Here is a 22,500-nt window from a genome sequence, read left to right as displayed (position 1 = left end):
CACATACAAATAGAAAATACATTCAAATCAGGGCTATCATTAAGTGCTCAATTGACCGGTGCATTGACAAGACTTTCACAGCATCTGTCAACCATCACACATTCCTCTGGGAGACAGCTGCTGCATGCTCACCTTCGCTCCTGCACCTCCTGGATGTTCTCGATACCGATGGCACTGCTCCTCCGGGAGCTGAAGGGACCCGACTTCTTCCGGGTCGGGCTTTTCCCCGGAATGATAAGAGACTGCAGGAGACATTAAGAATGTGAGTGAGCAAGTAAGACTGTGTGTCTACACTGAGCCAACCCTCTGATAAAAAACCCCTTTTAGCTGTTTCACAGCTCTGCCACCATCTTATAAATAACTATAACATACCTACGAGATATAGTACCTTTTATGATAACTATTTATAGTTTAAGCCTATTTGTGATGTTATGTTTTATTCTGACTCTTACTTTTCTGAGTGTATGTCACTGCACCTGCCCTAACCCTCACTGACACAAAATCAGCTGGAAAAGTGTGTGTGTATGTGTGTGTGTGTGATAGATAGATAGATAGATACTTTATTGATCCCTAGGGGAAATGTGTGTGTGTGTGTGTGTTTGTGTGTGTGAGTGTGTGTTCTCCTCTGGCACAGAGCTTTGATGCCCATGTACAGGATCAGGCTGAAAGAGCCTCCCTGTGCCAGTCAGAAAGCCAGTGAGAGCCAGAGATGAAAGATGAGAGGAAACTACTGGAAGCCAAAGGGGAGCTACTCCTCCTGTAAAGGACTCTTTGTTCTCAGCCTACATGGATTGAGTGCTTTTTGCCTTATAAAAGTAATTTTTTTACCATGCATATAAATAAAATAATTAAACGGATAACATAAAGTTCCTTTGAAAAAGGCTTTGAACAACACTATCTCTTTTGTTTCATGTTTTGCTTGAAATAAAACTACTGAAGTAGCCAACATGTGAAAGATGATAATTGAGCACACTACACATTGGTGATGGCACAGAGGTTGATGACACACTTCACACTAACACAAAACAAAAGCACACCTGACACATCAGGAGAGGGAGTGGATGGAGGAACAGCGGAAGCATGTGTTTGTCTAGACCTGGGGAAGCTAGTCGCTAACTCTCAGGAAGGATTTACTGACAGGGTTTATAAAAGGGAAACGCTTTAAAATAGTGTTTCCACATCCGTAAAGACTGGGTGTCCACAGCTATGGTTAGTGCTTCTGTGGTGACCTGTGGTCTCTCAGAGTCTGTTGGAGGGCAGGGTGGTGTTTTACCTCTGGAAGGACACTGCCCGTGGAAGGACACTGCCCGTGTTTGTTTGACATGTATACTGTATGTGGAGAAGAGAGGGTGATATAGGACCAGGCACGTCATTTCTTATTTATTTTGTTTTATCTTTTTTTTTTGGATGCGGTTGGGCACTTTTTCCAAAACGAAAAAGGCAGGATTTGCTAAATTCCGCGCTCTGCTGTCGGCAGTCTGATCCACTGTGATTAAAACCCGTCCTACACGGGCTGACATTTTTAGAGCAGCTTGCGGAAGGAAGTGTGTGTGTGTGTGTGTGTGTGTGTGTGTGTGTGTGTGTATGTGTGTGTGTGTGTGTGTGTGTGTGTATGGTTTAAGTTCTTTGAGGTTGGGATTCAAGCAAACTCACTAGAGGAGAGTAGTACATGCAAAGACAGCGAGAGATGTAGAGATGATGGAGAGTGAGTGAGTGGGTGAGTGGATGAGTGAGTGAGTGAAAGTAAGTAAGAGTTATACATGAACCTCTTCTATCGTTCCTATGCCTATGGCGCTGCCTCGACGTCCATATTTACTGGGACTTTTCCCTGGGACAAGCAATGACTGAATCACACAGAGATAGAAAGAGAGAGAGAGAGAGAGAGATGAAGGGTGAGAGAGAGAGGGAGGAGGAGAGGGAGGAGGAGAGAGATTACATGAGACTTCATGCAGCAGGTTATGTCATAAATAAAACAAAGTACTGTATAAACCATGGCTGGAGCGCTCTCATAAAGCACACGCATGTTAGAGAGAATAACAAACATGACACAAACGCAGAAACAGCAGAGTGGCAGCAGCCACGAGGGGATGGGGGTTACGGGGGTGCAGCGCAGTGAGACGCGAGAGAAACGAGGTGGGGCATCACTGGGACAGGAAGTTGACTCAAAGAACTAGGACCTGTGTGACAAGCTGAGGTAGAGGAGGAGGAGGAGGAGGAAGAGGACACAAGGCACAACATTAGACGAAACAGGAGGCTGGTTAATGAGGCAAAGGACACTCTCAAACAGAGCAGCATGCCAGTCGGACATTAATCACGCTTTTAAAGGACGCCGCAGAAGACAAATCTTCTGCATTTTAAGACTGCACTTTTAGAACTACTGTGTCCTTGTTCCCTTTGAGGTTTTATTCCAGTTAATGGTGTGATTTATCACAACATATCCAACTGATAGCACATGAATAGCATGTATTCGACTGATAGCACATATTCAATCATATACACAGAGATGACTTGTAAATCTAGCCCAGTAGCCCATCCATTAGCATGGTGAAATATAATATTAATAATATTTATGTTACCATATCAGTATATTACATCAGAAACTAAACACATACAGTATAGGTGATCATCAACAGTATAATTGCAATATATTTTATTTTTATGTGAGATACTGATATGCACTCTGAGTTATATTGAATGTTATAGTAGTAGGTGACTTTCCACTTGCTTTCCAAGGTCAAGGTCACTAGAACTGTGTAAGACACAGGGGCACTATGCAATCATGAGTAAATGGTAGATTCAGCATCTGCTATTGACCACAACAGTGACATCAACGACACACTACACACCAGAATAATACACCAGTACCCCAATGACCACACCGCTGCAAGCCTTCACACACACACACACACACACACACACACAGAAAGAGAGACACACTACACACCAGAATAATACATCAGTACCCCACTCATCAGTATGGTGACAGCACCTCTGGGAGCATATGTTAAAATAAGAAAACAGCTGAAGGTCACACACACACACACACACACACACACACACACACACACACACACACACACACACACACAGACACACACACACACGTTTGCCCCTCACCCCCCCAAAAAAGGGAGCAAAAATGGGCTTCCAGTAGCGTCCAGGTCCCTTGAGCCACCCGGCTGTCCTTTAGAGGACTTGCGCTTGATGGTGCGTCACATAGAGACAAAGTGAACGCAGCATAGCGCAGAAGCACATTGAGACAGAGTGAACGCAGCATAGCGCAGAAGCACATTGAGACAGAGTGAACGCAGCATAGCGCAGAAGCACATTGAGACGGAGTGAACGCAGCATAGCGCAGAAGCACATTGAGACAGAGTGAACGCAGCATAGCGCAGCGGGCACATTGAGACAGAGTGAACGCAGCATAGCGCAGCGGGCAGGACGAGGAAGTCGCTGGAGAGGAACGCAGAGCAGCCGGCTTTAGCTGGCCCAGCAGCCTCTCCTCATTCCTCATACTCACCCTGATAAGGCACCACTGACTGACCGGACCCAGGAACTGTGTGTGTGTGTGTGTGTGTGTGTGTGTGTGTGTGTGTGTACGTGTGTGTGTGTGTGTGTGTGTGTGTGTGTGCGTGTGTGTGTGTGTGTGTCTGTATCTTGGCACACATGTGCACACCAACATAATCTTTGGTATAAATTCAATCATACAGTTGTGCACACACTAACACAACTAAGACCTAGAAGCATACCAACACACTCTTTGATATGGACAGAGGCACATGTTTGGGCAAAAACTGAAAGCCGACTAGTGCACATATAAACATAAACATACAAACACAGACAAAAGCAGACATGTCAACATACATACAGTACAAAAATACAGGATTAAAAAAGGCACAGAATATACAGCAATCAACCAAAAAACAGCATGCATTAGACACACACACATAGACACACACACACACACAAACATACACACACATTCAGGCAACACAACCACAGTCACACTTCCCAACGCAGCCAGACTCTGCAGGTGTGACTGTGTTGACTGGAGCTGAGATGAAAGCTACTGGAGACCTGGGGAGTATCTGGCATTTATTTCTCAAAGCACCACTCTATTTGCAGCCGTGCCACCCCAGAGTGCCTCTCGACCGCCTACAGCAAAGTTGGATGGCTGTGTAGGTACACCCGAACACACACACACACACACACGTGCACGCCCACACACACACACGTGCACACACACACACACACACACACCTTCTTGCATCATGATCAAAACCTGGCCACAGATCACGGCCCTCGAGGCAAAGGACAAGTGTGTTTTGTTCTCATTCTTCTGTGCGTGCGTGCGTGTGCGTGTGTGTCTGTGCGCGTGTGTGTGTCTGTGTGTGTGTGTGTGTGCGTGCATGTGTGTGTGTGCGTGTGTGTCTGTGCGCGTGTGTGTGTCTGTGTGTGTGTGTGTGTGCGTGCATGTGTGTGTGAGCATACGGCACTGGGTTCATGTTTTCAAATTCTCATCGCCTCTGGGAAGCATGCAGCGCATTCCAGCTCTCTAGTGTTCACGCTACGCATGCACAACAAACAACCATCTAATACAAACACACACACACACACACACACACACATAAATAAACATACTGGCTTGCTCACACACACACACACACACACAGACACACTCTCTCTCACAAACACACACAAACACACACACACAGCCACACAAACACACACACACACACACACACAGACACACACTGTCTCCAGAGTTGTGGTTGCACATTGACAGGCACACTGTAAGGCACAGGAGCTGATGAGGGAGGCGTGAGAGGGAGAGCTGTACGGAGAGGGATGAGGAGGAGATTGGGGGCGTGCTGGGCTGTCTCTCCACATGACCAACAGAAAATGAAAAAGACTCGTTGACAGATGTGAGCTAAATCTCAATATGCCCTGAGTGAGTCGACACAGACTTTCTGCTTTTTAAAAGCATTAGAGTGAGGAGGTGGTTTAGAACGGTTTAGCATCATCGCACGGCTACAGCACCAGGCTAGTCTCTTATCCTCTACGCAGCACCCTGGTTAGCTCTGCTGCAGCTACTGGGCATCAGTTACCTGGTGCCTACAGGCAGACTGGTACTGTGTGTGTTGTGGGTGGGTTAATTGGTTGGGGGGTTATTGTGTGTGTGTGTGTGTGTGGGGGTTGGGGGTGGGGTGTGGCACACCAGTGGTGTGGTGGTGGGGTCAGGTTTGGACAGGGGCTTCATCAAGGTCAGGTGTCATCCAGGTCAGGACTCTGCTGCTGTGTGAAACACCAGGAGGGGTTGGGGGTGGATGAGGGGTCTGGTGTAGGAGTGGGGGGGTCGGGTTGAGGGGGTGGGGGGGTACTACTTACTAGCACAGGGACTTTGGGGGTCTCTGGTAGGCTGTGGATAAAGCTTCCGCTGTGACTAGTGGAGACTGTGGGCGGCTTCTTGCTACTGAGGCCCATGGCGTCCATTGACTGGCTTCTGCTGCGGATCACCCGCTACAGAGAGAAACGCAGAGATGGAGGGGGGTTGAGCTGCCGAGGCGGTGGGTGGAGGAAGCCCAGAGAGGGGATGAAAAGGGGGGCGGAGGAGGGGGGGGGGGGTGTTGGTGGTGCTGAGATGGTATGGGCTTGGACAGGGACAGGCTCCTGCTTTGAAGAATAATAAAAAAAAATCACCGAACCCCACCCAAAACACCCAAAGAGCTTCCACTGCACTGATCCTCATGGGCAAAACAAGTAGCTCCCCAAAAAGTGTTCAAGTCAAGACTCCTTGAGACAAAAGAGAGACAGAGACATTTAAGCGAGCCCTTGAAAGAGAGAGAGAGAGAGAGGGAGAAGAAGCACCAATGTTAAAGCAAAGCAAAGCTAGCCAGCAAAAAGCAAAGCTAGCCTGCGTGGACATGTTTGGATAAGGCACACAGAGGCATGCATGAGGGAGATCGGAGTGCGCCAGCCTGGCAACAGGGCGAGAGGCCCTTCAGGCATTTTCACTCGGGCAGGAGCGAAGCCAGCTAACAGGAAAGGACAGGGCAGGACAGCTCAAAGACAGTACTGCTCTCCAGACAAGATTCCTAATGGATATTGATGAAGCCGTTTGCTGAAATGTCCAGGGTACATATTAGGACACATTCTAAGTACTCCCGGCATCGCCCTATACCACACACAACCTCTGATGTAACCAGCGAGAGAAAGGGCTCATAATCTCAGTAATCTATTTTAGAAAAGTGAGCAAAGATTGACTGGAGAGACCCATCATGCTGTTTCCAGAAATCATGAAAATCAGAGAGAGAAGATTTGACGAATCTGTAAATAGGCAAGAGGTTGATTACAAATAGACTTGGCCACAAACAGCATGTTCTCTGGAGTGCCTGAAATTAATGAACAGTGACTAATTATGAGTTACACTTGCAAGTAGTGACAATTCTAATCGCCTATGAAATATTATATGAACACATTACACACATAGTCAGAATATGACAACCTGAAAATGGGTCATTTATTTTCCTGGTAAAATCTCTGCAGGGAATATAAGTAATTGACACAATATCACTGCGCTTAACAGTATTTGCACATTCATAATTACCACTAATAATAATTAATGGGATATTAATTAAAGCCATTAAGGTTTACAGGAGGGTGAATAGATTCCCACAGGAGCTGAATGAGCATCGCTGTGCAGGGGTAAGAAGTAGCGTAGCACTTCTTCCCCAGTCATTAGAGCTAGCCATGATGCTCTATACAACTTTAATGAGGCTAATTTGTTTCAAAATAGGATGATATCCCAGTCTCTCCATTTTGAGACTATGTAAGACAATATGAGGCCCCTGTTGTTCATGGCTGGACATATCAGTAACCTAGCAGCCACCTTTCAGCGTTGTAAGACAGTTGGATGTCGGATGTCCCAAGCAAACCGTTCAGGTCACCCTAAAGAAGCGTTGAGAGGAGGCCCCGTCACCAAGAGCAGGATGGGGTGGGGGTGGGGTGTGTGTGTGTGTGTGTGTGTGTGTGTGTGGGGGGGGGGTTGTAGAGGGGGGATTGGGTTACCTTGAAGGACTCGAAGAAGCCCCCTCCTCCCCCGCTGCCATTCTCCAGCTTCTCCTCCTCGCCGCCCAGCCCCATCATGGCCTGGCTATTGATGTGCAGCTCCTCATACAGAGTCTCCAGCAGGGCTGTCCTTGTGCGCTCCTGATAGACACACACATACATACACACACGCACAAACACACACACACACACACACACACACACACACACACACACACACACACACACACACACACACATACAAAGGTAATGTACACTCTCTGGTGAAAATGGCTGGTGAGACAGAAACATGTATACACAGACACACACAGCAATTTTCCACCCCCCACCCCCCTTCACAAACAGACACATACACACTTTAACTCTCTCTCTTACACACACACACACACACACACACACACACACACACACACACAGACACACACACACACACACACACACACACACACACACACACACACACACACACATAAACACACACATACACACACACACACAAGCACTTCATGATATGACCCTTCCCACCCTAATTATGGTTTCACTCAGGGGAGGTCTTGACGGCTCCAGTTATCAGAGATGACTCACCTCTAGCTTGGCAAACTTCTCTGCCTTGTAGCACGCATACTCCGCGTTGATGAGCTTGGTGAGCAGGAACTCGAGAAACTCCGGTCCCTAAGCAACAAGCGGGCGACAGATGAGACTCTCTCCCGGGGATATCGGACTCACGCTGGCCGTTAACACCGCTTCGCACAGCAGGAATTGGCCACTCCACTGAGAGGGGCCCATAATTCCACTGGCTATTTGCCAGGGTTTTTTATGCTGCACTATGAAACCATTAGCGGCACCATCTCTCAGCAGGACATCCCCGGCTAACAACACACACAGATGTCCCATAATTCCAGTGGCTAGGACCCTGGCTTTTACTTTTGTGTGACCATGAAATTATTTAGCAAACAGATTAAAATGGATAGCAGATTACAGTCATTTGGACTTGGGTTATGTATTTTATTGATGTCTGTATGATGCAAAAATTGAGCCCATATTTTTTTTTGCCATGTTTACCACTCAGACTGGACTAAATCACTGCCCTAGAATCTGACTACTACTACTGACTACTACTTCTGTGTTTGCTGCTGATGAATGCATCCATATTCTCCCCCCTTTGTACACAAACAAAGACATTAGTAAAGGTAGACACACTCACTTTCCTAAAGACGGCCGGGTCTGGCAACGCAGGGCCGAAGAACGGGACGTCGTCCCTGGCTGTTACTGACACCTAGAGAGTCCAATACCAGCACAGGTGGTGAGACAGAGAAGAAAACAACTTAATGATGGTCAGCTAATGTGGTAAAAATAAATCAAATTATGGCCCTTCAGATTTGTACACATGTACATGAAAAACGTGTCATATGGTAAAATAGTATGTTTACAAATGATGGTCATTATGGTGATACAGCTCTCCTAAAAATATCTTTATTACATACATGCATGAATCACAGTGTGTTATTCTGTTGATTTAGTGGGGGAGCTACCTTGTATAGCACGTTGTCTGAGCAGGGGTTCTCCACCTGCACCACGACGTAGGCGTGCAGGAAGTTGGAGGCAATCATGTCGGGCACGAAGGGCGTGTTCTCGTCCTGGAACATCACGGCGACGATGTCGTTCCCGATGTGTCTCTTCCGCTGCAGCTGTGGAACAGCGCGACAAACACATGCCGTCACCATCGGCAACCGCCACACCCCGCGGAGCACTTCCGAACTAAATGATTCATTGAGCCGCCACGTAAATAACTCCTAGATGTTTGCTCAAGAATGCTTATCAGCTCCCTGAGATAACTCGTCACAGCAGAAGGAGCAACAGAAGACGCCTTGGGAGTGTTACAAGTTCATTTTCGCCTTATCTACAAAATCCCTTGTGTAGTCAAACCAACACAATGCATCTTTTTTGTTCGACAATTTACCAATTCCTGAATAGACCTGTGCACCCACACAACACAACTTTATCAAAAGCAGTTTTTGGAGTGTCTGTGTGTGTGTGACGCATTAAGAGGGCCTTGTGTAATATAACTCTCTGTGGGTTAGGCCAGTGACGAGCGGGGCTATTTTAAGGCTCCGTCTGTGCATTAGGAGAAGTGCTGAGACTGGGATCCTACTGGACAAGGCTCACTACACACTTCCTGCAGGGAGTGGGTCTCCTGGGGTGCTTAACCAGGGAGAGAACACATCATCAAGCTGAATAACTAAACAGATGCTGTTTACGAGGGGCTTATGAAAGTGTGTTTTCCTCTGTGTTATGTAGGATGCATGTGTGCATGTGTGTATGTGTGTGTGGAGGGATGAAGTGAATTATTTAGGTGTGAGGATGTAGCCTGGCTAGCGCCACCACTTCTCAAAGAGGGGAAATGTTCATTTTCTCGTATTTGAAAAAAATGCCCAGATCCGTTTATTGGGTGCCACGGATGTCTATCAAATGCGTCTGTGCATAGCTCATCATCGTCTTGCTTTCCCCCTTGTTCTGTGATTGGTCTCCTATCTCAGGCGAAAATTTGCTCCATGGTCTCCAGGCTGCCTTAGCAGCGTGAATCAAATCGGGCGCAAGGCAGTATGGGAACGCCCAGGCTAGTGAGGATGGGCATGCAAGTCTCTTCATGAGTGTGTGTTTGTGTGTGTGTGTGTGTGTGTGTATGTGTATGTGTGTGTGGGTGTGTGTGTGTGTATGTGTGTGTGTGTGTGTGTGTGTGTGTACAAGAAGAGCTTCAGGCTAAATGGTGATCCTGTATCTCTAAGCACTCAGTAATACACAAGTATACACTCACACACTTAAACACACACACACACACACACACACACACACACACACACACACACACACACACACACACACACACACACACACACACACACACTGGTGGTGAGACAGAGAAGAGTATGAGGTAAACAGGAATAACTGAAGGATGGATGCTGCCTAGTAAATTAGTCTAAATGGATCGATAGTTTAGTCCTCATGGGAGAAAACTACTTGGTGTCAAACCCACTTCAGTGTGTTTGTGTGTGTGTGTGTGTGTGTGTTGGTATGTGTGTATGTGCATGAGTCTCTCTCAACTCAAGTGGTGAGATTTGCATTCCCAAAGGAGAGGAGCATGTGTACTAAAAAAGCCCTTTCTGATTGACAGTGCCTCATCAATCTGTGGACACACAAACTGAATTTTAAACAGAGATGTGAGAATTTGGCACAACCTCCACAGATTTCCTTCCAAACCTCTGTCAGTTTGGTTAAAACTAAAGGCAAAACCCCGTAGTCTGGGGAAAAAGGGAATTCACCAATGCACAGAAAGCTAGTATCACTGTACCGCCATTCACCAATCAAGTGTGTGTGTGTGTGTGTGTATGTGTGTGTGTGTGTGTGTGTGTGTGTGTGTGTGTGTGTCAATGTAGCATAGAGGGACTGTGACGCCCCTTTGCTCCCCCTACGGGCCGTCTGCCGTTTTCTGTGGTGGCCACCCGGGCAGGTTGCCGGCTTGCAGTGGGGAGACCTAATTAAGGGAGATTGGCCTCACCTGGCGCCGGTGTAGGCCTATATATCATCGCCATCCCTTGTATCTCGCTCTCTCTCCCATCATTCAGACACATTTTTGACACACGCACTGCAAACCACTGCTACTCACTTACATATGACTAACACGCATCCATACACTTAATTTTTCACCCCTAGACATTTCCATTCATTCTAGATCACTTTAAATAAATATCATTTATTTATAATTGGAATCTGTTGTCAGCCTCTTTTGTGTTGTGCCATGAGCCGGGCGTAACACAAATTGGGAGCTCTCCGGAATTTTTCTCTGGTTACAAATTGTAGCGTGGCTTCATTCATATATTTTTTTTTATTTTTCTCGGCAACGTCAACCGCTGTGCACTCCAGGTAAGAAGCAGTTGCTCAGCTTGGTCAAGAGGCTTTTCCTTCGAGCACTGTTTTGTTGTTTTCCGGGTTTATTTATTTTCGTGTTTGGTTGTTTACTCCTTATCGTCGGAAACAATCCCGGGAGGGAGTTTGTTAAAACTCCTTTAAGGGGCACGTGAGAACGGCTGCACTCATTGGAGGGCAGTGAGCCTCAAGCCTGGCACGCTTCAGAAGCGACAGGTGTAGGACAGTATAGTATTAACGACAGGTCTGGAGTGCACGATGGTCCATGCCGGGGTGAGTAGTAGTTCTTCTTTCCTCATACACTGATTTTTTTGAACGAGAGAGAGAGCCAAGTGCGTGTGTGTATTTATATTGCTTTCGTTCGTCAGATGGGGTTTGTAGCCCAATAGCTATTTCGTAACGTTATTGCCAAACACTTAGAGGTCTGTAGCTGCTGGATTTCAGTTACGATTGGTGGTGGTAGCCTATGTAACGTAAATGTGAAATCGTTGTGAACAGCAGTAGGTTAGAGATAGTTTGAGCTACCATTAAGTTGCGTCAGAGTTCATCCTTGTCTAGTAGGCCTGGCTATGCTATGGAAGCTGGGATTGTGGAAATGCAATTCCAAATGTAACGTCTGCTTATGGTAAGTCATTCTTAACATTTATGGGTTGTAGTAGATAGACTGGGGACGCCTAGTTTGTCCGACTAGCCTTATGAGTGTTAATTCTACTAACAAGAGTAAAACGTTCTGTTTGAAGGGTGTTTAATTGTTTATTTGTTTAGCATATATATTTATTTCTCTTCCTTTTTCTTGTTTGACCCAAGTTGTGCGGTAGCACAGCAACCAGTGCACCTTTGTGCTGATTATTTGTAGGCTGTGGCCGGTATAAATTGTATTTAGTCTACATTGAGGATTGACTATACAAGGTTGTAAATAGCCTGTGTCCTTGTAACTTAGCATTAGGATGTCTAATATTGTTGAGGAGTTTATTGCTCAGCCCACTGAGGGGATGTTAGCCTATCTCACTAAGGAGCAACTAGTGCAGGTAGCCGAGCATTATAGAATGATCCTTAGTGCTCAACAAAAGAGAAATAAGGCTCCATTGTTTAATGCTATTAGGACATTTCTTATTGACAGGGGCGTACTGGGTATAGATAGTCCGTTACCCCTTACGCCTATGTCTGATAAAGAGGTTCGAATGCGAGAAATGGCTGTCCAAGAAAAACAGATGGACACTGAGTTAGCTTTGAGGAAGTTGGAAATGGAACGAGAAGTACAACAACGCCAGTTTGAGCTTCGCAAGCTAGAGCTGGAGCTTGCTGCCAAAGGAATCGCAGTTCCTGGCCCTGCTCCTGCTCCTCTTCCCCCTTCTCCTCTAGCCCCGCCAATAGCCCCATCTGATCCAGCACCATTAGATATTAGCAGGTACATTAGGATGGTGCCACCCTACTCTGAGAAGGAAGTTGACAAATACTTTTCCCATTTCGAGAGGGTGGCTACTTCCTTAAAATGGCCCAAAGAGATCTGGACCCTGCTATTACAGTGTGTGTTGGTAGGCAGAGCTCAGGAAGTTTATGCCTCTTTGTCTATGGAAGATTCTAGGTCGTATGACTCAGTGAAGGCTGCAATATTGCGTGCTTATGAAATGGTTCCTGAGGCATATCGGCAACGATTCCGTAACTACAGGAAGTTTGATAAACACTCCTATATTGAATTTGCTCGTGAGAAGGAGCACTTATTCAATCGCTGGTGCACTTCTCAGCATGTAGATTCCTTTCCACTGCTTAGGGAGCTAGTCCTTCTTGAGGAGTTTAGGAACTGTGTGCCCGATGGTATAGCTACTTATCTGAATGAACAGAAGGTGACCACTTTGGCCCAGGCAGCTGTATTGGCAGATGAGTATGCATTGACTCATCGTAGTATGCCATTCAGCAAGCCTTGGGACAGTTCTCAGAGGAACAGGGTTTCTTTCCGGGGTAAGTCAAAGCCTGTTGTGGCAGAGTCTAATCCTGTGTCATTTCAAAAGGGCCCTAGTATGTCAACTGAGAAACCATTTGAAATTGTGTGTTTTCACTGCAGAAAGCCAGGACACAAGGTCTCTGAGTGTCAGGCAAAGAGGAAGGATAAGGGGAATATGACTGTGCATTCGCTTAACAATCCTCACTGTGGCTGTGAGGCTGGCAGTGACTGTTCTCATGATGTTTGTGGTGGTGATGACTCAGACTATTCTCCATTCATCACCTTAGGTTTTGTGTCTCTTCCAGGTCAAAGCAAAGTGCCTGTGCGCATCCTGAGAGATACAGGTGCGGCACAGTCCTTTTTGTTGGAGGGAGTTGTGCCTCTCTCTGCTGAGACTAACACATGGACTCAGGTACTGGTTAGGGGCATTGAGATGGGTTTTCTGGAAGTGCCTTTGCATCGAGTCCAGCTTTCATCCGGTTTAGTCACTGGTAATGTTGTGGTTGGGGTACGCCCTTCGCTCCCTGTGCCAGACATTGAGTTGGTCCTTGGCAATGACCTAGCTGGGGGTAATGTTTGGGAGACCACTCGGGTTACATCACCGCTACCAGTTGTAGTGGGTGCTCCTCTGACCTCTGACATACCAGATGAATGTGCCAAGAAATTCCCTCATGTTTTTCCTGTCTGTGCTGTAACAAGAGCTAGAGCTAAGAAGCTACAGGAAGCTGAGGTGCAAGAATTCTTAAATAGATCTTCGCCGGTGGTCAGTCAGGTTGTTGAAGCAATAGCTGCCATTCCTCAAATTGATGGCCAGTCTGACACTGGGAAAGAAGTTGTAAGCTTATGTGATAACCATTCAGTTGTGGTGACCGAGTCTGATCCGTCAGTGTTAAAGTCTGAAGTCGATTCAGACTTATTATCTAGTCTGTTCCAGGTCTCACGTGAGGATCTCATCGCTGAACAAAAGGCAGAGGGGGACCTTAAGAGATTGTTTGCTCTTGTGGTGCCTGAGGGAGATAGTGAAGGTGAGGCTTCCTGTTACTATCTAAAGGAAGGGTTGCTATATCGGAAGTGGACTGTGACCAAAGACGGTTTCATACATACAGTTGTTCAGGTGGTAGTGCCTCTGAAATTTAGACAGGCGGTGTTGAAGCTCTCCCATGATGGGGTGGCAGGACATACCGGTATTCGTAAGACCTATGATCGGGTGGCACGCAAGTTCTTCTGGCCTGGGTTGAAGCGAGATGTCTCAAAGTACATCAAAGAGTGTCATACCTGCCAAATGACTGGCAAACCCAACCAGAAGATACCTGTGGCCCCTTTACAGCCTATTCCTGCTGTGTCTGCACCATTTGAATATCTGCTTGTTGATTGTGTTGGCCCATTGCCCCGATCACGAGCTGGTCACTGTTATCTTTTAACAATCATGTGTCAGTCCACTCGTTACCCTTCGGCCTACCCTCTCAGGTCCATCACTTCTCGTGCTGTTCTCCGAGCTCTAACAAGCTTCATGTCTACTTTTGGCATTCCGCGTGTCATTCAGTCAGACCAAGGGACAAACTTCATGTCCAAACAGTTTGCTAGAGCATTGCGTCAGCTAAAGGCTAGACATAACATATCCAGTGCATATCACCCACAGAGTCAAGGGGCTCTTGAAAGATTCCATCAGACCCTTAAATCCCTGTTGCGATCTTTCTGTGTTGAGCTTTCCAGTGACTGGGAGGAGGGTCTCCCCTGGCTGCTGTTGGCTATTCGTGAGGTTGCACAAGAGAGTCTTGGCTTTAGTCCCAATGAGCTAGTGTTTGGCCACGCTGTTCGAGGACCCACAGCCATCCTGGCTGATGAGTGGAACACTAAACAGCCACCTGCTAATGTGTTGGACTATGTCAGTGGGTTTAGGTATCGCCTCTACCAAGCACGTGCTGCTGCTAGGGATGCGCTAGCGAGATCACAGTGTAAGATGCAACGTCTTTTCAATCGAAAAGCTGCAGAGCGGGGTTTTGAGAAAGGGGATCAGGTGCTAGCCATGCTGCCCATCATCAATAGCCCATTCCAGGCCCGTTTTGCTGGTCCTTACACTGTGGTTAAATGTCTGTCTGATCACAACTATTTGATTAGTACACCGGACCGGAAAAAGAAGACGCAGGTTTGTCACGTTAACCTTTTGAAGGGTTACTTCTCCTCTAAGCCTGTGGGCTTGGTGACTTCTCCTGTGTGTCCTCCCTCCTGTCAAGGTTCTTTGACTGTCATCTCCATTGGAGAAGGGTTGTGATGGTTGTGATGTTGATGAGGATGTGACTGTGCCCTCCCGTGAGGTTACGGAGGGACGGTTACGTAACTCTGAGATGTTAGCAGACTTGCACAAGCATCTACTTCACCTGTCTAGCAAGGAGAGGAATGATATTGTTGACCTTGTGAGAGATTTTCCATCTTTATTCCCAGATGTGCCGAGCCGTACCACTGTCATTGAGCATGACATTGATGTAGGTTCAGCACAGCCTATCAAACAGCATGCCTACCGGGTGAATCCTACCAAGAGGTCTATTCTGCGGAAGGAGGTAGAGTACCTGCTAAAGCATGATTTAGCTGAGTCCAGTTTTAGTTCATGGAGCTCTCCCTGTTTGTTAGTAGGTAAGCCGGATGGGACCCACAGGTTCTGTACGGATTACCGAAAGCTAAACTCAGTCACAAAACCTGACTGTTTTCCCCTTCCCCGTATTGATGACTGTGTTGATCGTGTCGGAGCGGCAATGTTTGTCAGCAAATTTGACCTCTTGAAGGGTTATTGGCAAGTGCCTTTAACACACCGTGCTAGGGAGTTGTCTGCCTTCGTGACTCCAGATAACTTCCTGCAGTACAAGGTTATGCCATTTGGAGTTCGCAATGCGCCTGCTTCTTTTCAGCGCCTTGTCAATCATGTCCTGGCAGGAATGACTGAGTGCGAGGCATATTTGGATGATGTGGTGGTGTTTAGCACCACCTGGCTGCAACATCTAGCTAAAATCCGAGAACTTTTCCAGCGTCTCTCCGGGGCCAACCTAACTGTGAATCTGGCCAAGTGTGAGTTCGGAAAAGCAACAGTTACTTACCTTGGTAAGGTGGTTGGTCGTGGCCAAGTTCGACCTGTTGGCGCAAAGGTTGAAGCCATTTGTAATTTTCCCATCCCTTGTAATCGGCGTGAGTTGCGGCGATTCCTTGGGATGGTAGGGTACTATAGGGGGTTCTGCCAAAACTTTGCTACAGTTGTCACACCCTTGACAAACCTCCTGAGTGTCAAAGTTCCTTTTCTGTGGACTGAGGCTTCTCAGCAGGCCTTTGAGGCTGCTAAGGCTCTCCTCTCTAGCGCACCGATTCTGGCTGCTCCCAGATTTGGCGAGCCTTTCCAATTGGCTGTCGATGCCAGTGATTATGGGATTGGTGCCGTCCTATTACAGACCAGCCCAAGTGGTGTTGAGCATCCTGTATGCTATTTTTCTAAAGTTCTTGCGCCACCAAATGGCTTATGCTACGGTGGAAAAGGAGGCACTGGCACTCATCCTCGCAGTCCAGTTCTTTGAGATTTATTTGAGCTCCGCTCCCAGTCCTGTAATTGTTCACACTGACCATAACCCTTTGGTATTTATCGACAGGATGCGAAACTCAAATCAGCGGATTATGCGCTGGAGCTTAATCCTCCAGCCGTATCCCTTGCGGATCCAGCACATTAAGGGTGTTGAAAATGTAATTGCAGATGCTCTTTCTCGAGCATAAGCATGTTTGTTGCTTGTGACCTGTTCTCTCTTTTGTCTTCCCAGTATCCAAGGGCCCGGGTGTTGGGACGACCCAGAGATGGAATGGGGTCACAAAGTGTTTTTTTTTGTTTATTGATGTTGTTTGATTTGTTATTGTGTCTTGATGTTTCCCTAGGTTTCCTGGGTGGAAACCTTTCTGGGGAAGGAGGTGTGACGCCCCTTTGCTCCCCCTACGGGCCGTCTGCCGTTTTCTGTGGTGGCCACCCGGGCAGGTTGCCGGCTTGCAGTGGGGAGACCTAATTAAGGGAGATTGGCCTCACCTGGCGCCGGTGTAGGCCTATATATCATCGCCATCCCTTGTATCTCGCTCTCTCTCCCATCATTCAGACACATTTTTGACACACGCACTGCAAACCACTGCTACTCACTTACATATGACTAACACGCATCCATACACTTAATTTTTCACCCCTAGACATTTTCATTCATTCTAGATCACTTTAAATAAATATCATTTATTTATAATTGGAATCTGTTGTCAGCCTCTTTTGTGTTGTGCCATGAGCCGGGCGTAACAGGGACCATCCACCTGACTACACAACTGGTGTATCAAATGGTCCTTATAATTCAAAGAGTACAAGTGCATTTGTTATGTGTGTGTGTGTGTGTGTGTGTGTGTGTGCACCTGCTGTGTGTCCCCTTCCGTGTACGGGAGCTTGGTGGACACATGGAACATAATCTCCTTGTTGTGAAAGTTGGTGTAGATCGACTCAGTCCCCGTCTGTCCATGCGTCACATCCAACCCTCCACGGAAACTACGGGGAAAACATGGGCATGTATCGACATTCGCTCATTATAGACCCTTTCAACAAGGTAAACAAAAAGAATGCTTGAACATTCTATTTGGTTCCCAATCTACTTCCTCTGCATTAACATAACATATGGAATGTTAAAACGGAAGCCTTGTGGGGCCAACCTTGATGCTGATAATGGAACTCTCTTGAAAGGGTCCAGTTTTACATCCATTCACATTAATACAGCTTTTCTTACTCGCTTGCTTATTAGTGGCCAAATCACTATGCCAAAGACTCATCATCAAATATCAATACCTTTGCAGGCAGATTCAATCAGGTTTTATTGATCCGTGATGGTGTTAATCACTTCATGCCTGCTAAGCATTGATCTTGCCCAAAAAGTGGAAAGCAGGCTGCAATCACTTAGCATGTGTTTCTAAAGTAAGTGGACCCACCGGTAACAGATGAACATTTTATAGCCCTGCTCATCTTTTCATTTTAATTGTCCAACCCATTTCACTTCAGATTAAAGGAACGATTAAAAGGTGCATTAAAACGGGCTATAGAGAGCGCAGTGGCTGTGCCAGTGGGCAGAAGACGCTGGCCCTGATCTGGCTAAGATCCGGCCCTGATCTGGCTCTGATCTGGCTCAGATCTATTAGGTCCCTCCTACTTTCTGGATTGGCTGGATTAGTCCTTATTTTGTGATCAACATTTTTTTTTATTAGGACAGAAAAATGCAATTTTACACTCAGTTGCAACATACAGTTCATGAGAATACAGTTTATGAGTATGGCACAGTTACAACATTCAGTTGATAGATAGATAGATAGATAGATAGATAGATAAGAAAAACTTTATTAATCCCCAAGGGGAAATTCAAGAATTGATGGATGAGAAAAAGTGAAACTGGATTGGCTTGTTTTAGAGAGAACCTTACCCTTTGAAGTCATGCAGCTCGATCTTCTGGCCGATAAATTCTAAGAACTCCACAAAGGCCGGGCTCTCCTCATTGTTTCCGAAGAGCTCTTCTTCCGAGGTCTGTATAGAACAATCAGGATGCATATTTAGTCGTGCACCTTTCCGGAACCTTGTGCCCCTACAGGGCCACAGGCACACACAATGTGCCACAATAACAGATGTGTGATTCATAAATGCACTGGTATACACACACCGGCACCGTACGCAAATGAGAGGCACCCTGTTCCTTCTTGCCGCGGAGCAGGTGATTAGAATAACAACAGGGACCTTCTTGTTTATCATCACGACCAGAGTGTGGCGAATTAAAAAAAAACGTGAAACGGAACCAAACCTCCGGAACACGCGACGTCAACAAAGATCGCGACCCAAAGACAAAGCCAAAGGCACTCCTGGTGTGGCATTAGCAAATCTAAAGGGCTCTTTCACGCAGGCTACATGGAGCCAATTAGCCCAGTGGAAATGCTAATGTCTCCGGAGAAGTGCATGGAGTGTGGCATACAGATAATATATCCCCTCTATATACCGTATTGTGTTATCAATGCAGATATCAGGGTGTGGTGGAAGAGAGTGGGTTAATGGCCGCTCTACTGTCAGGTCTGCACCAAAGTGGCTTCCTATTTTTTTTTAATAGATTTTCCAGTTGAGAACACGCAGCAGAAAAGGGACATGCATCCTAGTGGAATAGACACAGCACGACTCGGAAAGGCCACAGACATCAGGTGAGATGGGACTCAGCAATCAATCACAGTAGAAAACGCGTCTCTGTGGAATAGCAACTTCTATGCACTTAAGGGCTTTTGTGATGCTTCTCTCAACGCAGATGTCTAGCAGTCCTCATGGATGCTAATAATCCAGCACACACATCACCCATGTCAGGCTTAAAGGTCAAGATTGCGATCAAGAGCTTGGATAAATGATGCGGTTGTGATTTTAACAAGATGTTTATGAAAATATATGCAAATAACAAAGGCCTCAGGTTAGCGGCATTAGTATGACAAAAGACCGTCAGATGAGACAAAAGCTCAGGGCTAGGACTGCATTTCAATGTAACTGATGCGTCTTGCAACATGGCGGTGGCTTACCTGTCCGAATTTCTGGTAGATGACACCAAACTTGAAGTTGTTGCTGATGACATGTTCATCAAAGGTGACTATAAGCCTTGAAGCCTGCAAAAGAGGTGGCATTTAGTAGAGTGAAGAGTGAGTGAGAATTTAATTAGAATGTCAAGACTAAAGTAAACTGTCACTACTGCTACAAAAACAGTTCTCTCCCTGATGTCCTTAAGGATGACAACTTGGCATTTAAGTAATGTGTGTGGTCTGTAGCCACTGCTGTGTGACTAGGCTTTAAAAAACAACAGTAACAAAGGGAAAGCACAGAGCCAACAATACCTTTGGGTAAAGCACTGGGAAAAAACGATCCACGTTCACTTCTTCACAGACAAGCTTGGAACAAAAGACAAAAGACACAAATTCATTGATTTTTTATCTGTGTGTGTGTGTGTGTGTGTGTGTGTGTGTGTGTGGTTCTATGCACTTAAAGTAATGGTAGGTTACAGATTGTAGTTATCTTCCTTGGCTGGCGGTCAGCACAGAGGGACAGGGCATCAGTCATGTCACTCAAGACTGACTAAGACAAATGAGAGCTGCCCAGACATAATAGATCTGACCCTGTCACCACACTCCACCACAGTGCATGTGTGAGTGTGTGTGTGTGTGAGAGTGTGTGTGTGTGTGTGTGTGTGTGTGTGTGTGTGTGTGGTGTGTGTGTGTGTGTGTGTGTGTGTGCGTGTGTGTGCCCACATCCTTACCTTGGCCATCTGGACCACATTGGGGAACTCTGTCAGGCACGATATTGGGATCACATCATGGTACGTTTTCAATTTAGTTCTGGGAAGGGGGAAAGGAGGAGAGAAAAGCTACCCATTCAGAATGAGAAAAAATCTTTCTTTTTCTTTCTTTCTTTGATACCACGCTGACTCAGTCTGTTCCCTTTCCAGGAACTGGTGTTAATTACGTCCTGTGGCCGAGGTGCGTCTGACTGTTCTGTCCCCACCAGGTCAAGCCGTGCGGCCATATTACTGTAAACCCCTGTCACACGTGGTAAAAGGCCAGAGAGCTGTTGGCCACCATGTCCATCCACCCACACACTGCCCTATCTTGTCCATCTGTTGAAAATGCGGATATGAGAGCGGTGTTTATCTCCGGCCATTTGCTTCAAAGAATTTAGGCTCTTTTTTCATACTGAAAGGCCCTTGATTAAGTAGACTATCATTTGTCACAAAGGGCAGATCCAAGTGAAAGGCACAGAGATGATTTGTTTGTGGAGTATAGTGATTACACATATGCAGCGGGAAGATGGCACAGTCTGTGATAGCTACATACCATGACACATCCAGACCTCATGGAAAATACATGGAGAGTGACAGAGAGAGAGAGAGAGAGAGACAGAAAGAGAGAGAGAGAAAAAGAGAGACAGACGCTATCGGAACTCCCCCTATTACCGTCGGTCCCGTATTTCCACCGTCTTGCGTGTATGTGTCACTTGGAGCTCCAGTGGAATTTTAATTTCATGACGAGAATTCTCGGTCTAACCGTTCATGTGCCGTTGAAACGGTGTAAATAGGCGACCCATCAGGCCAGCACTATAACTCAGAGCGTGGTAAACAAAATCGGATATTTCAGGGAGTAAATGCTCCCGTTAAGAACCAAACCAGATTTTGTTAAAATCTACACATCTATGGCTACTGAAAAATGTAAGGTTCATTTAGTAAATGTTATTTTGAAGTGTTAAAAAACATCGTTGTTTTAGAATTTCTGAACAAAAGTGGTGATAATTGGGGGTGTTACGATATCAAGCAGCCCCACCCTCTCAACTACACACAAGGACACACAAACACCAGGTTACCATCAGCAACTACAGAAATCAGACCCTTGTTTATGCATCCATTTCTGTGCTAGAGAGAAACAGAGAGATAGGGAGAGAAAGACAGAGAGAGAGAGAGAGAGAGAGAGAGAGAGAGAGAGGCAAATTAAGTAACTGATGAATAGTTCAAGCGCAGTACCTGAGCATGAGCCGAAGGTGCTCCTGGTCACCGATGACGTCATACTTCACAGAGAACACCAGGTGGCCGAGGGCGCTGTCCACCGTGTAGTAATTAAAGTGCTCCTAATAACCAAGGAAACAAGACTTAACATTCATCATATCACACACACACACACACACACACACACACACACACACACACACACACACACACACACTACAACTTCACCCCCCAGATTACCACCCCAGCTCCCCACTCCTCCACCCTCCAGCAAACTCCCTTTTCATTATTTCACTTGCACTCCATCTCCCGTAGCAGATCCATGGCAATCTCCATGCCCCCCTCGCCTCATCTATCAGATTAAATGGGAATATATTAAGGCCACCTTGGAAGGGACGACGGTGGGCGAAAAGAAAGAAAGAAGAAAACCCAAAGCTTAATATCTTCATTATTAAGAGTCACGGGTGTGCTACATTTGTGATTAGGTTATTCGGTTTTGCATGAGGTTTGTAATTACATAGTGGAGTGCTGATGGAGAGTACTTAATTAAGTGAGACCACCCCGTTACTTTCAATCAAATCACAGGAGAGACGTTTTCAGAGAGTGAGAATGAGCACACTGTGAGCCTCAACACATGTTATAAATACTCTGTAGGTGCCATTATTATGCTGTCCTGCTACTGTATGTTGTCCTATAGTAGCAAACTGGTTTCCCCTTTGTGGATTAATAAAGTTAATCTATCCATCTATCTATCTATTGCCCCATGCTAATCTTAATCCTACACTTAACCTTAACCTCAAACACAGTACATCTTGTAACAGCATGTATCAGCATACGTACTTGGATTTACACTGTGCATTACCAGTACACCTAAGCACACTAACTTTAATGATGTGCATTTTTGGTGCCTCCTTCCCAAATGAAGGTTCTGTGGAGGGTCTTCAGCTGGTCCCACACACCCAGCATGTCTTCTTACAGCGTGAATGAGAAAACCACTGACCATGGAGGTGATCA

General features: G+C 46.3%; 1 protein-coding gene across 7 annotated transcripts in view; it reads right to left on the bottom strand.

The window, feature by feature from the left end:
• rap1gapa (RAP1 GTPase activating protein a) overlaps window positions 1–22,500 on the bottom strand; it is an 83,806-nt gene that overhangs the window by 7,330 nt on the left and 53,976 nt on the right. For 4 of the 7 annotated variants that reach the window (XM_076277181.1, XM_076277182.1, XM_076277187.1 and 1 more), the window contains 13 exons: window positions 21,505–21,608; window positions 20,251–20,329; window positions 19,832–19,885; window positions 19,523–19,606; window positions 18,400–18,500; window positions 17,351–17,480; window positions 8,601–8,756; window positions 8,273–8,344; window positions 7,654–7,740; window positions 7,069–7,209; window positions 5,389–5,520; window positions 1,767–1,844; window positions 133–242 (listed from right to left, as the gene is read on the bottom strand). In XM_076277181.1, the coding sequence (XP_076133296.1) occupies window positions 133–242; window positions 1,767–1,844; window positions 5,389–5,520; window positions 7,069–7,209; window positions 7,654–7,740; window positions 8,273–8,344; window positions 8,601–8,756; window positions 17,351–17,480; window positions 18,400–18,500; window positions 19,523–19,606; window positions 19,832–19,885; window positions 20,251–20,329; window positions 21,505–21,608 (1,328 nt within the window). The remainder of the gene's footprint in view (window positions 1–132; window positions 243–1,766; window positions 1,845–5,388; window positions 5,521–7,068; window positions 7,210–7,653; window positions 7,741–8,272; window positions 8,345–8,600; window positions 8,757–17,350; window positions 17,481–18,399; window positions 18,501–19,522; window positions 19,607–19,831; window positions 19,886–20,250; window positions 20,330–21,504; window positions 21,609–22,500) is intronic. The other 3 variants (XM_076277183.1, XM_076277185.1, XM_076277186.1) reach the window with 3 other exon arrangements.

Source organism: Alosa pseudoharengus, unplaced genomic scaffold (genome assembly GCF_046254945.1).
Source record: "Alosa pseudoharengus isolate Yale_2024_CS ecotype anadromous, Long Island Sound unplaced genomic scaffold, YU_APseudo_1.1 YU_APseudo_1.1_scf_9, whole genome shotgun sequence".
Classification (NCBI taxonomy): domain Eukaryota; kingdom Metazoa; phylum Chordata; class Actinopteri; order Clupeiformes; family Clupeidae; genus Alosa; species Alosa pseudoharengus.
Note: the sequence above shows the minus strand (reverse complement) of the source record. Positions and strands in the feature narration are given on the sequence as shown.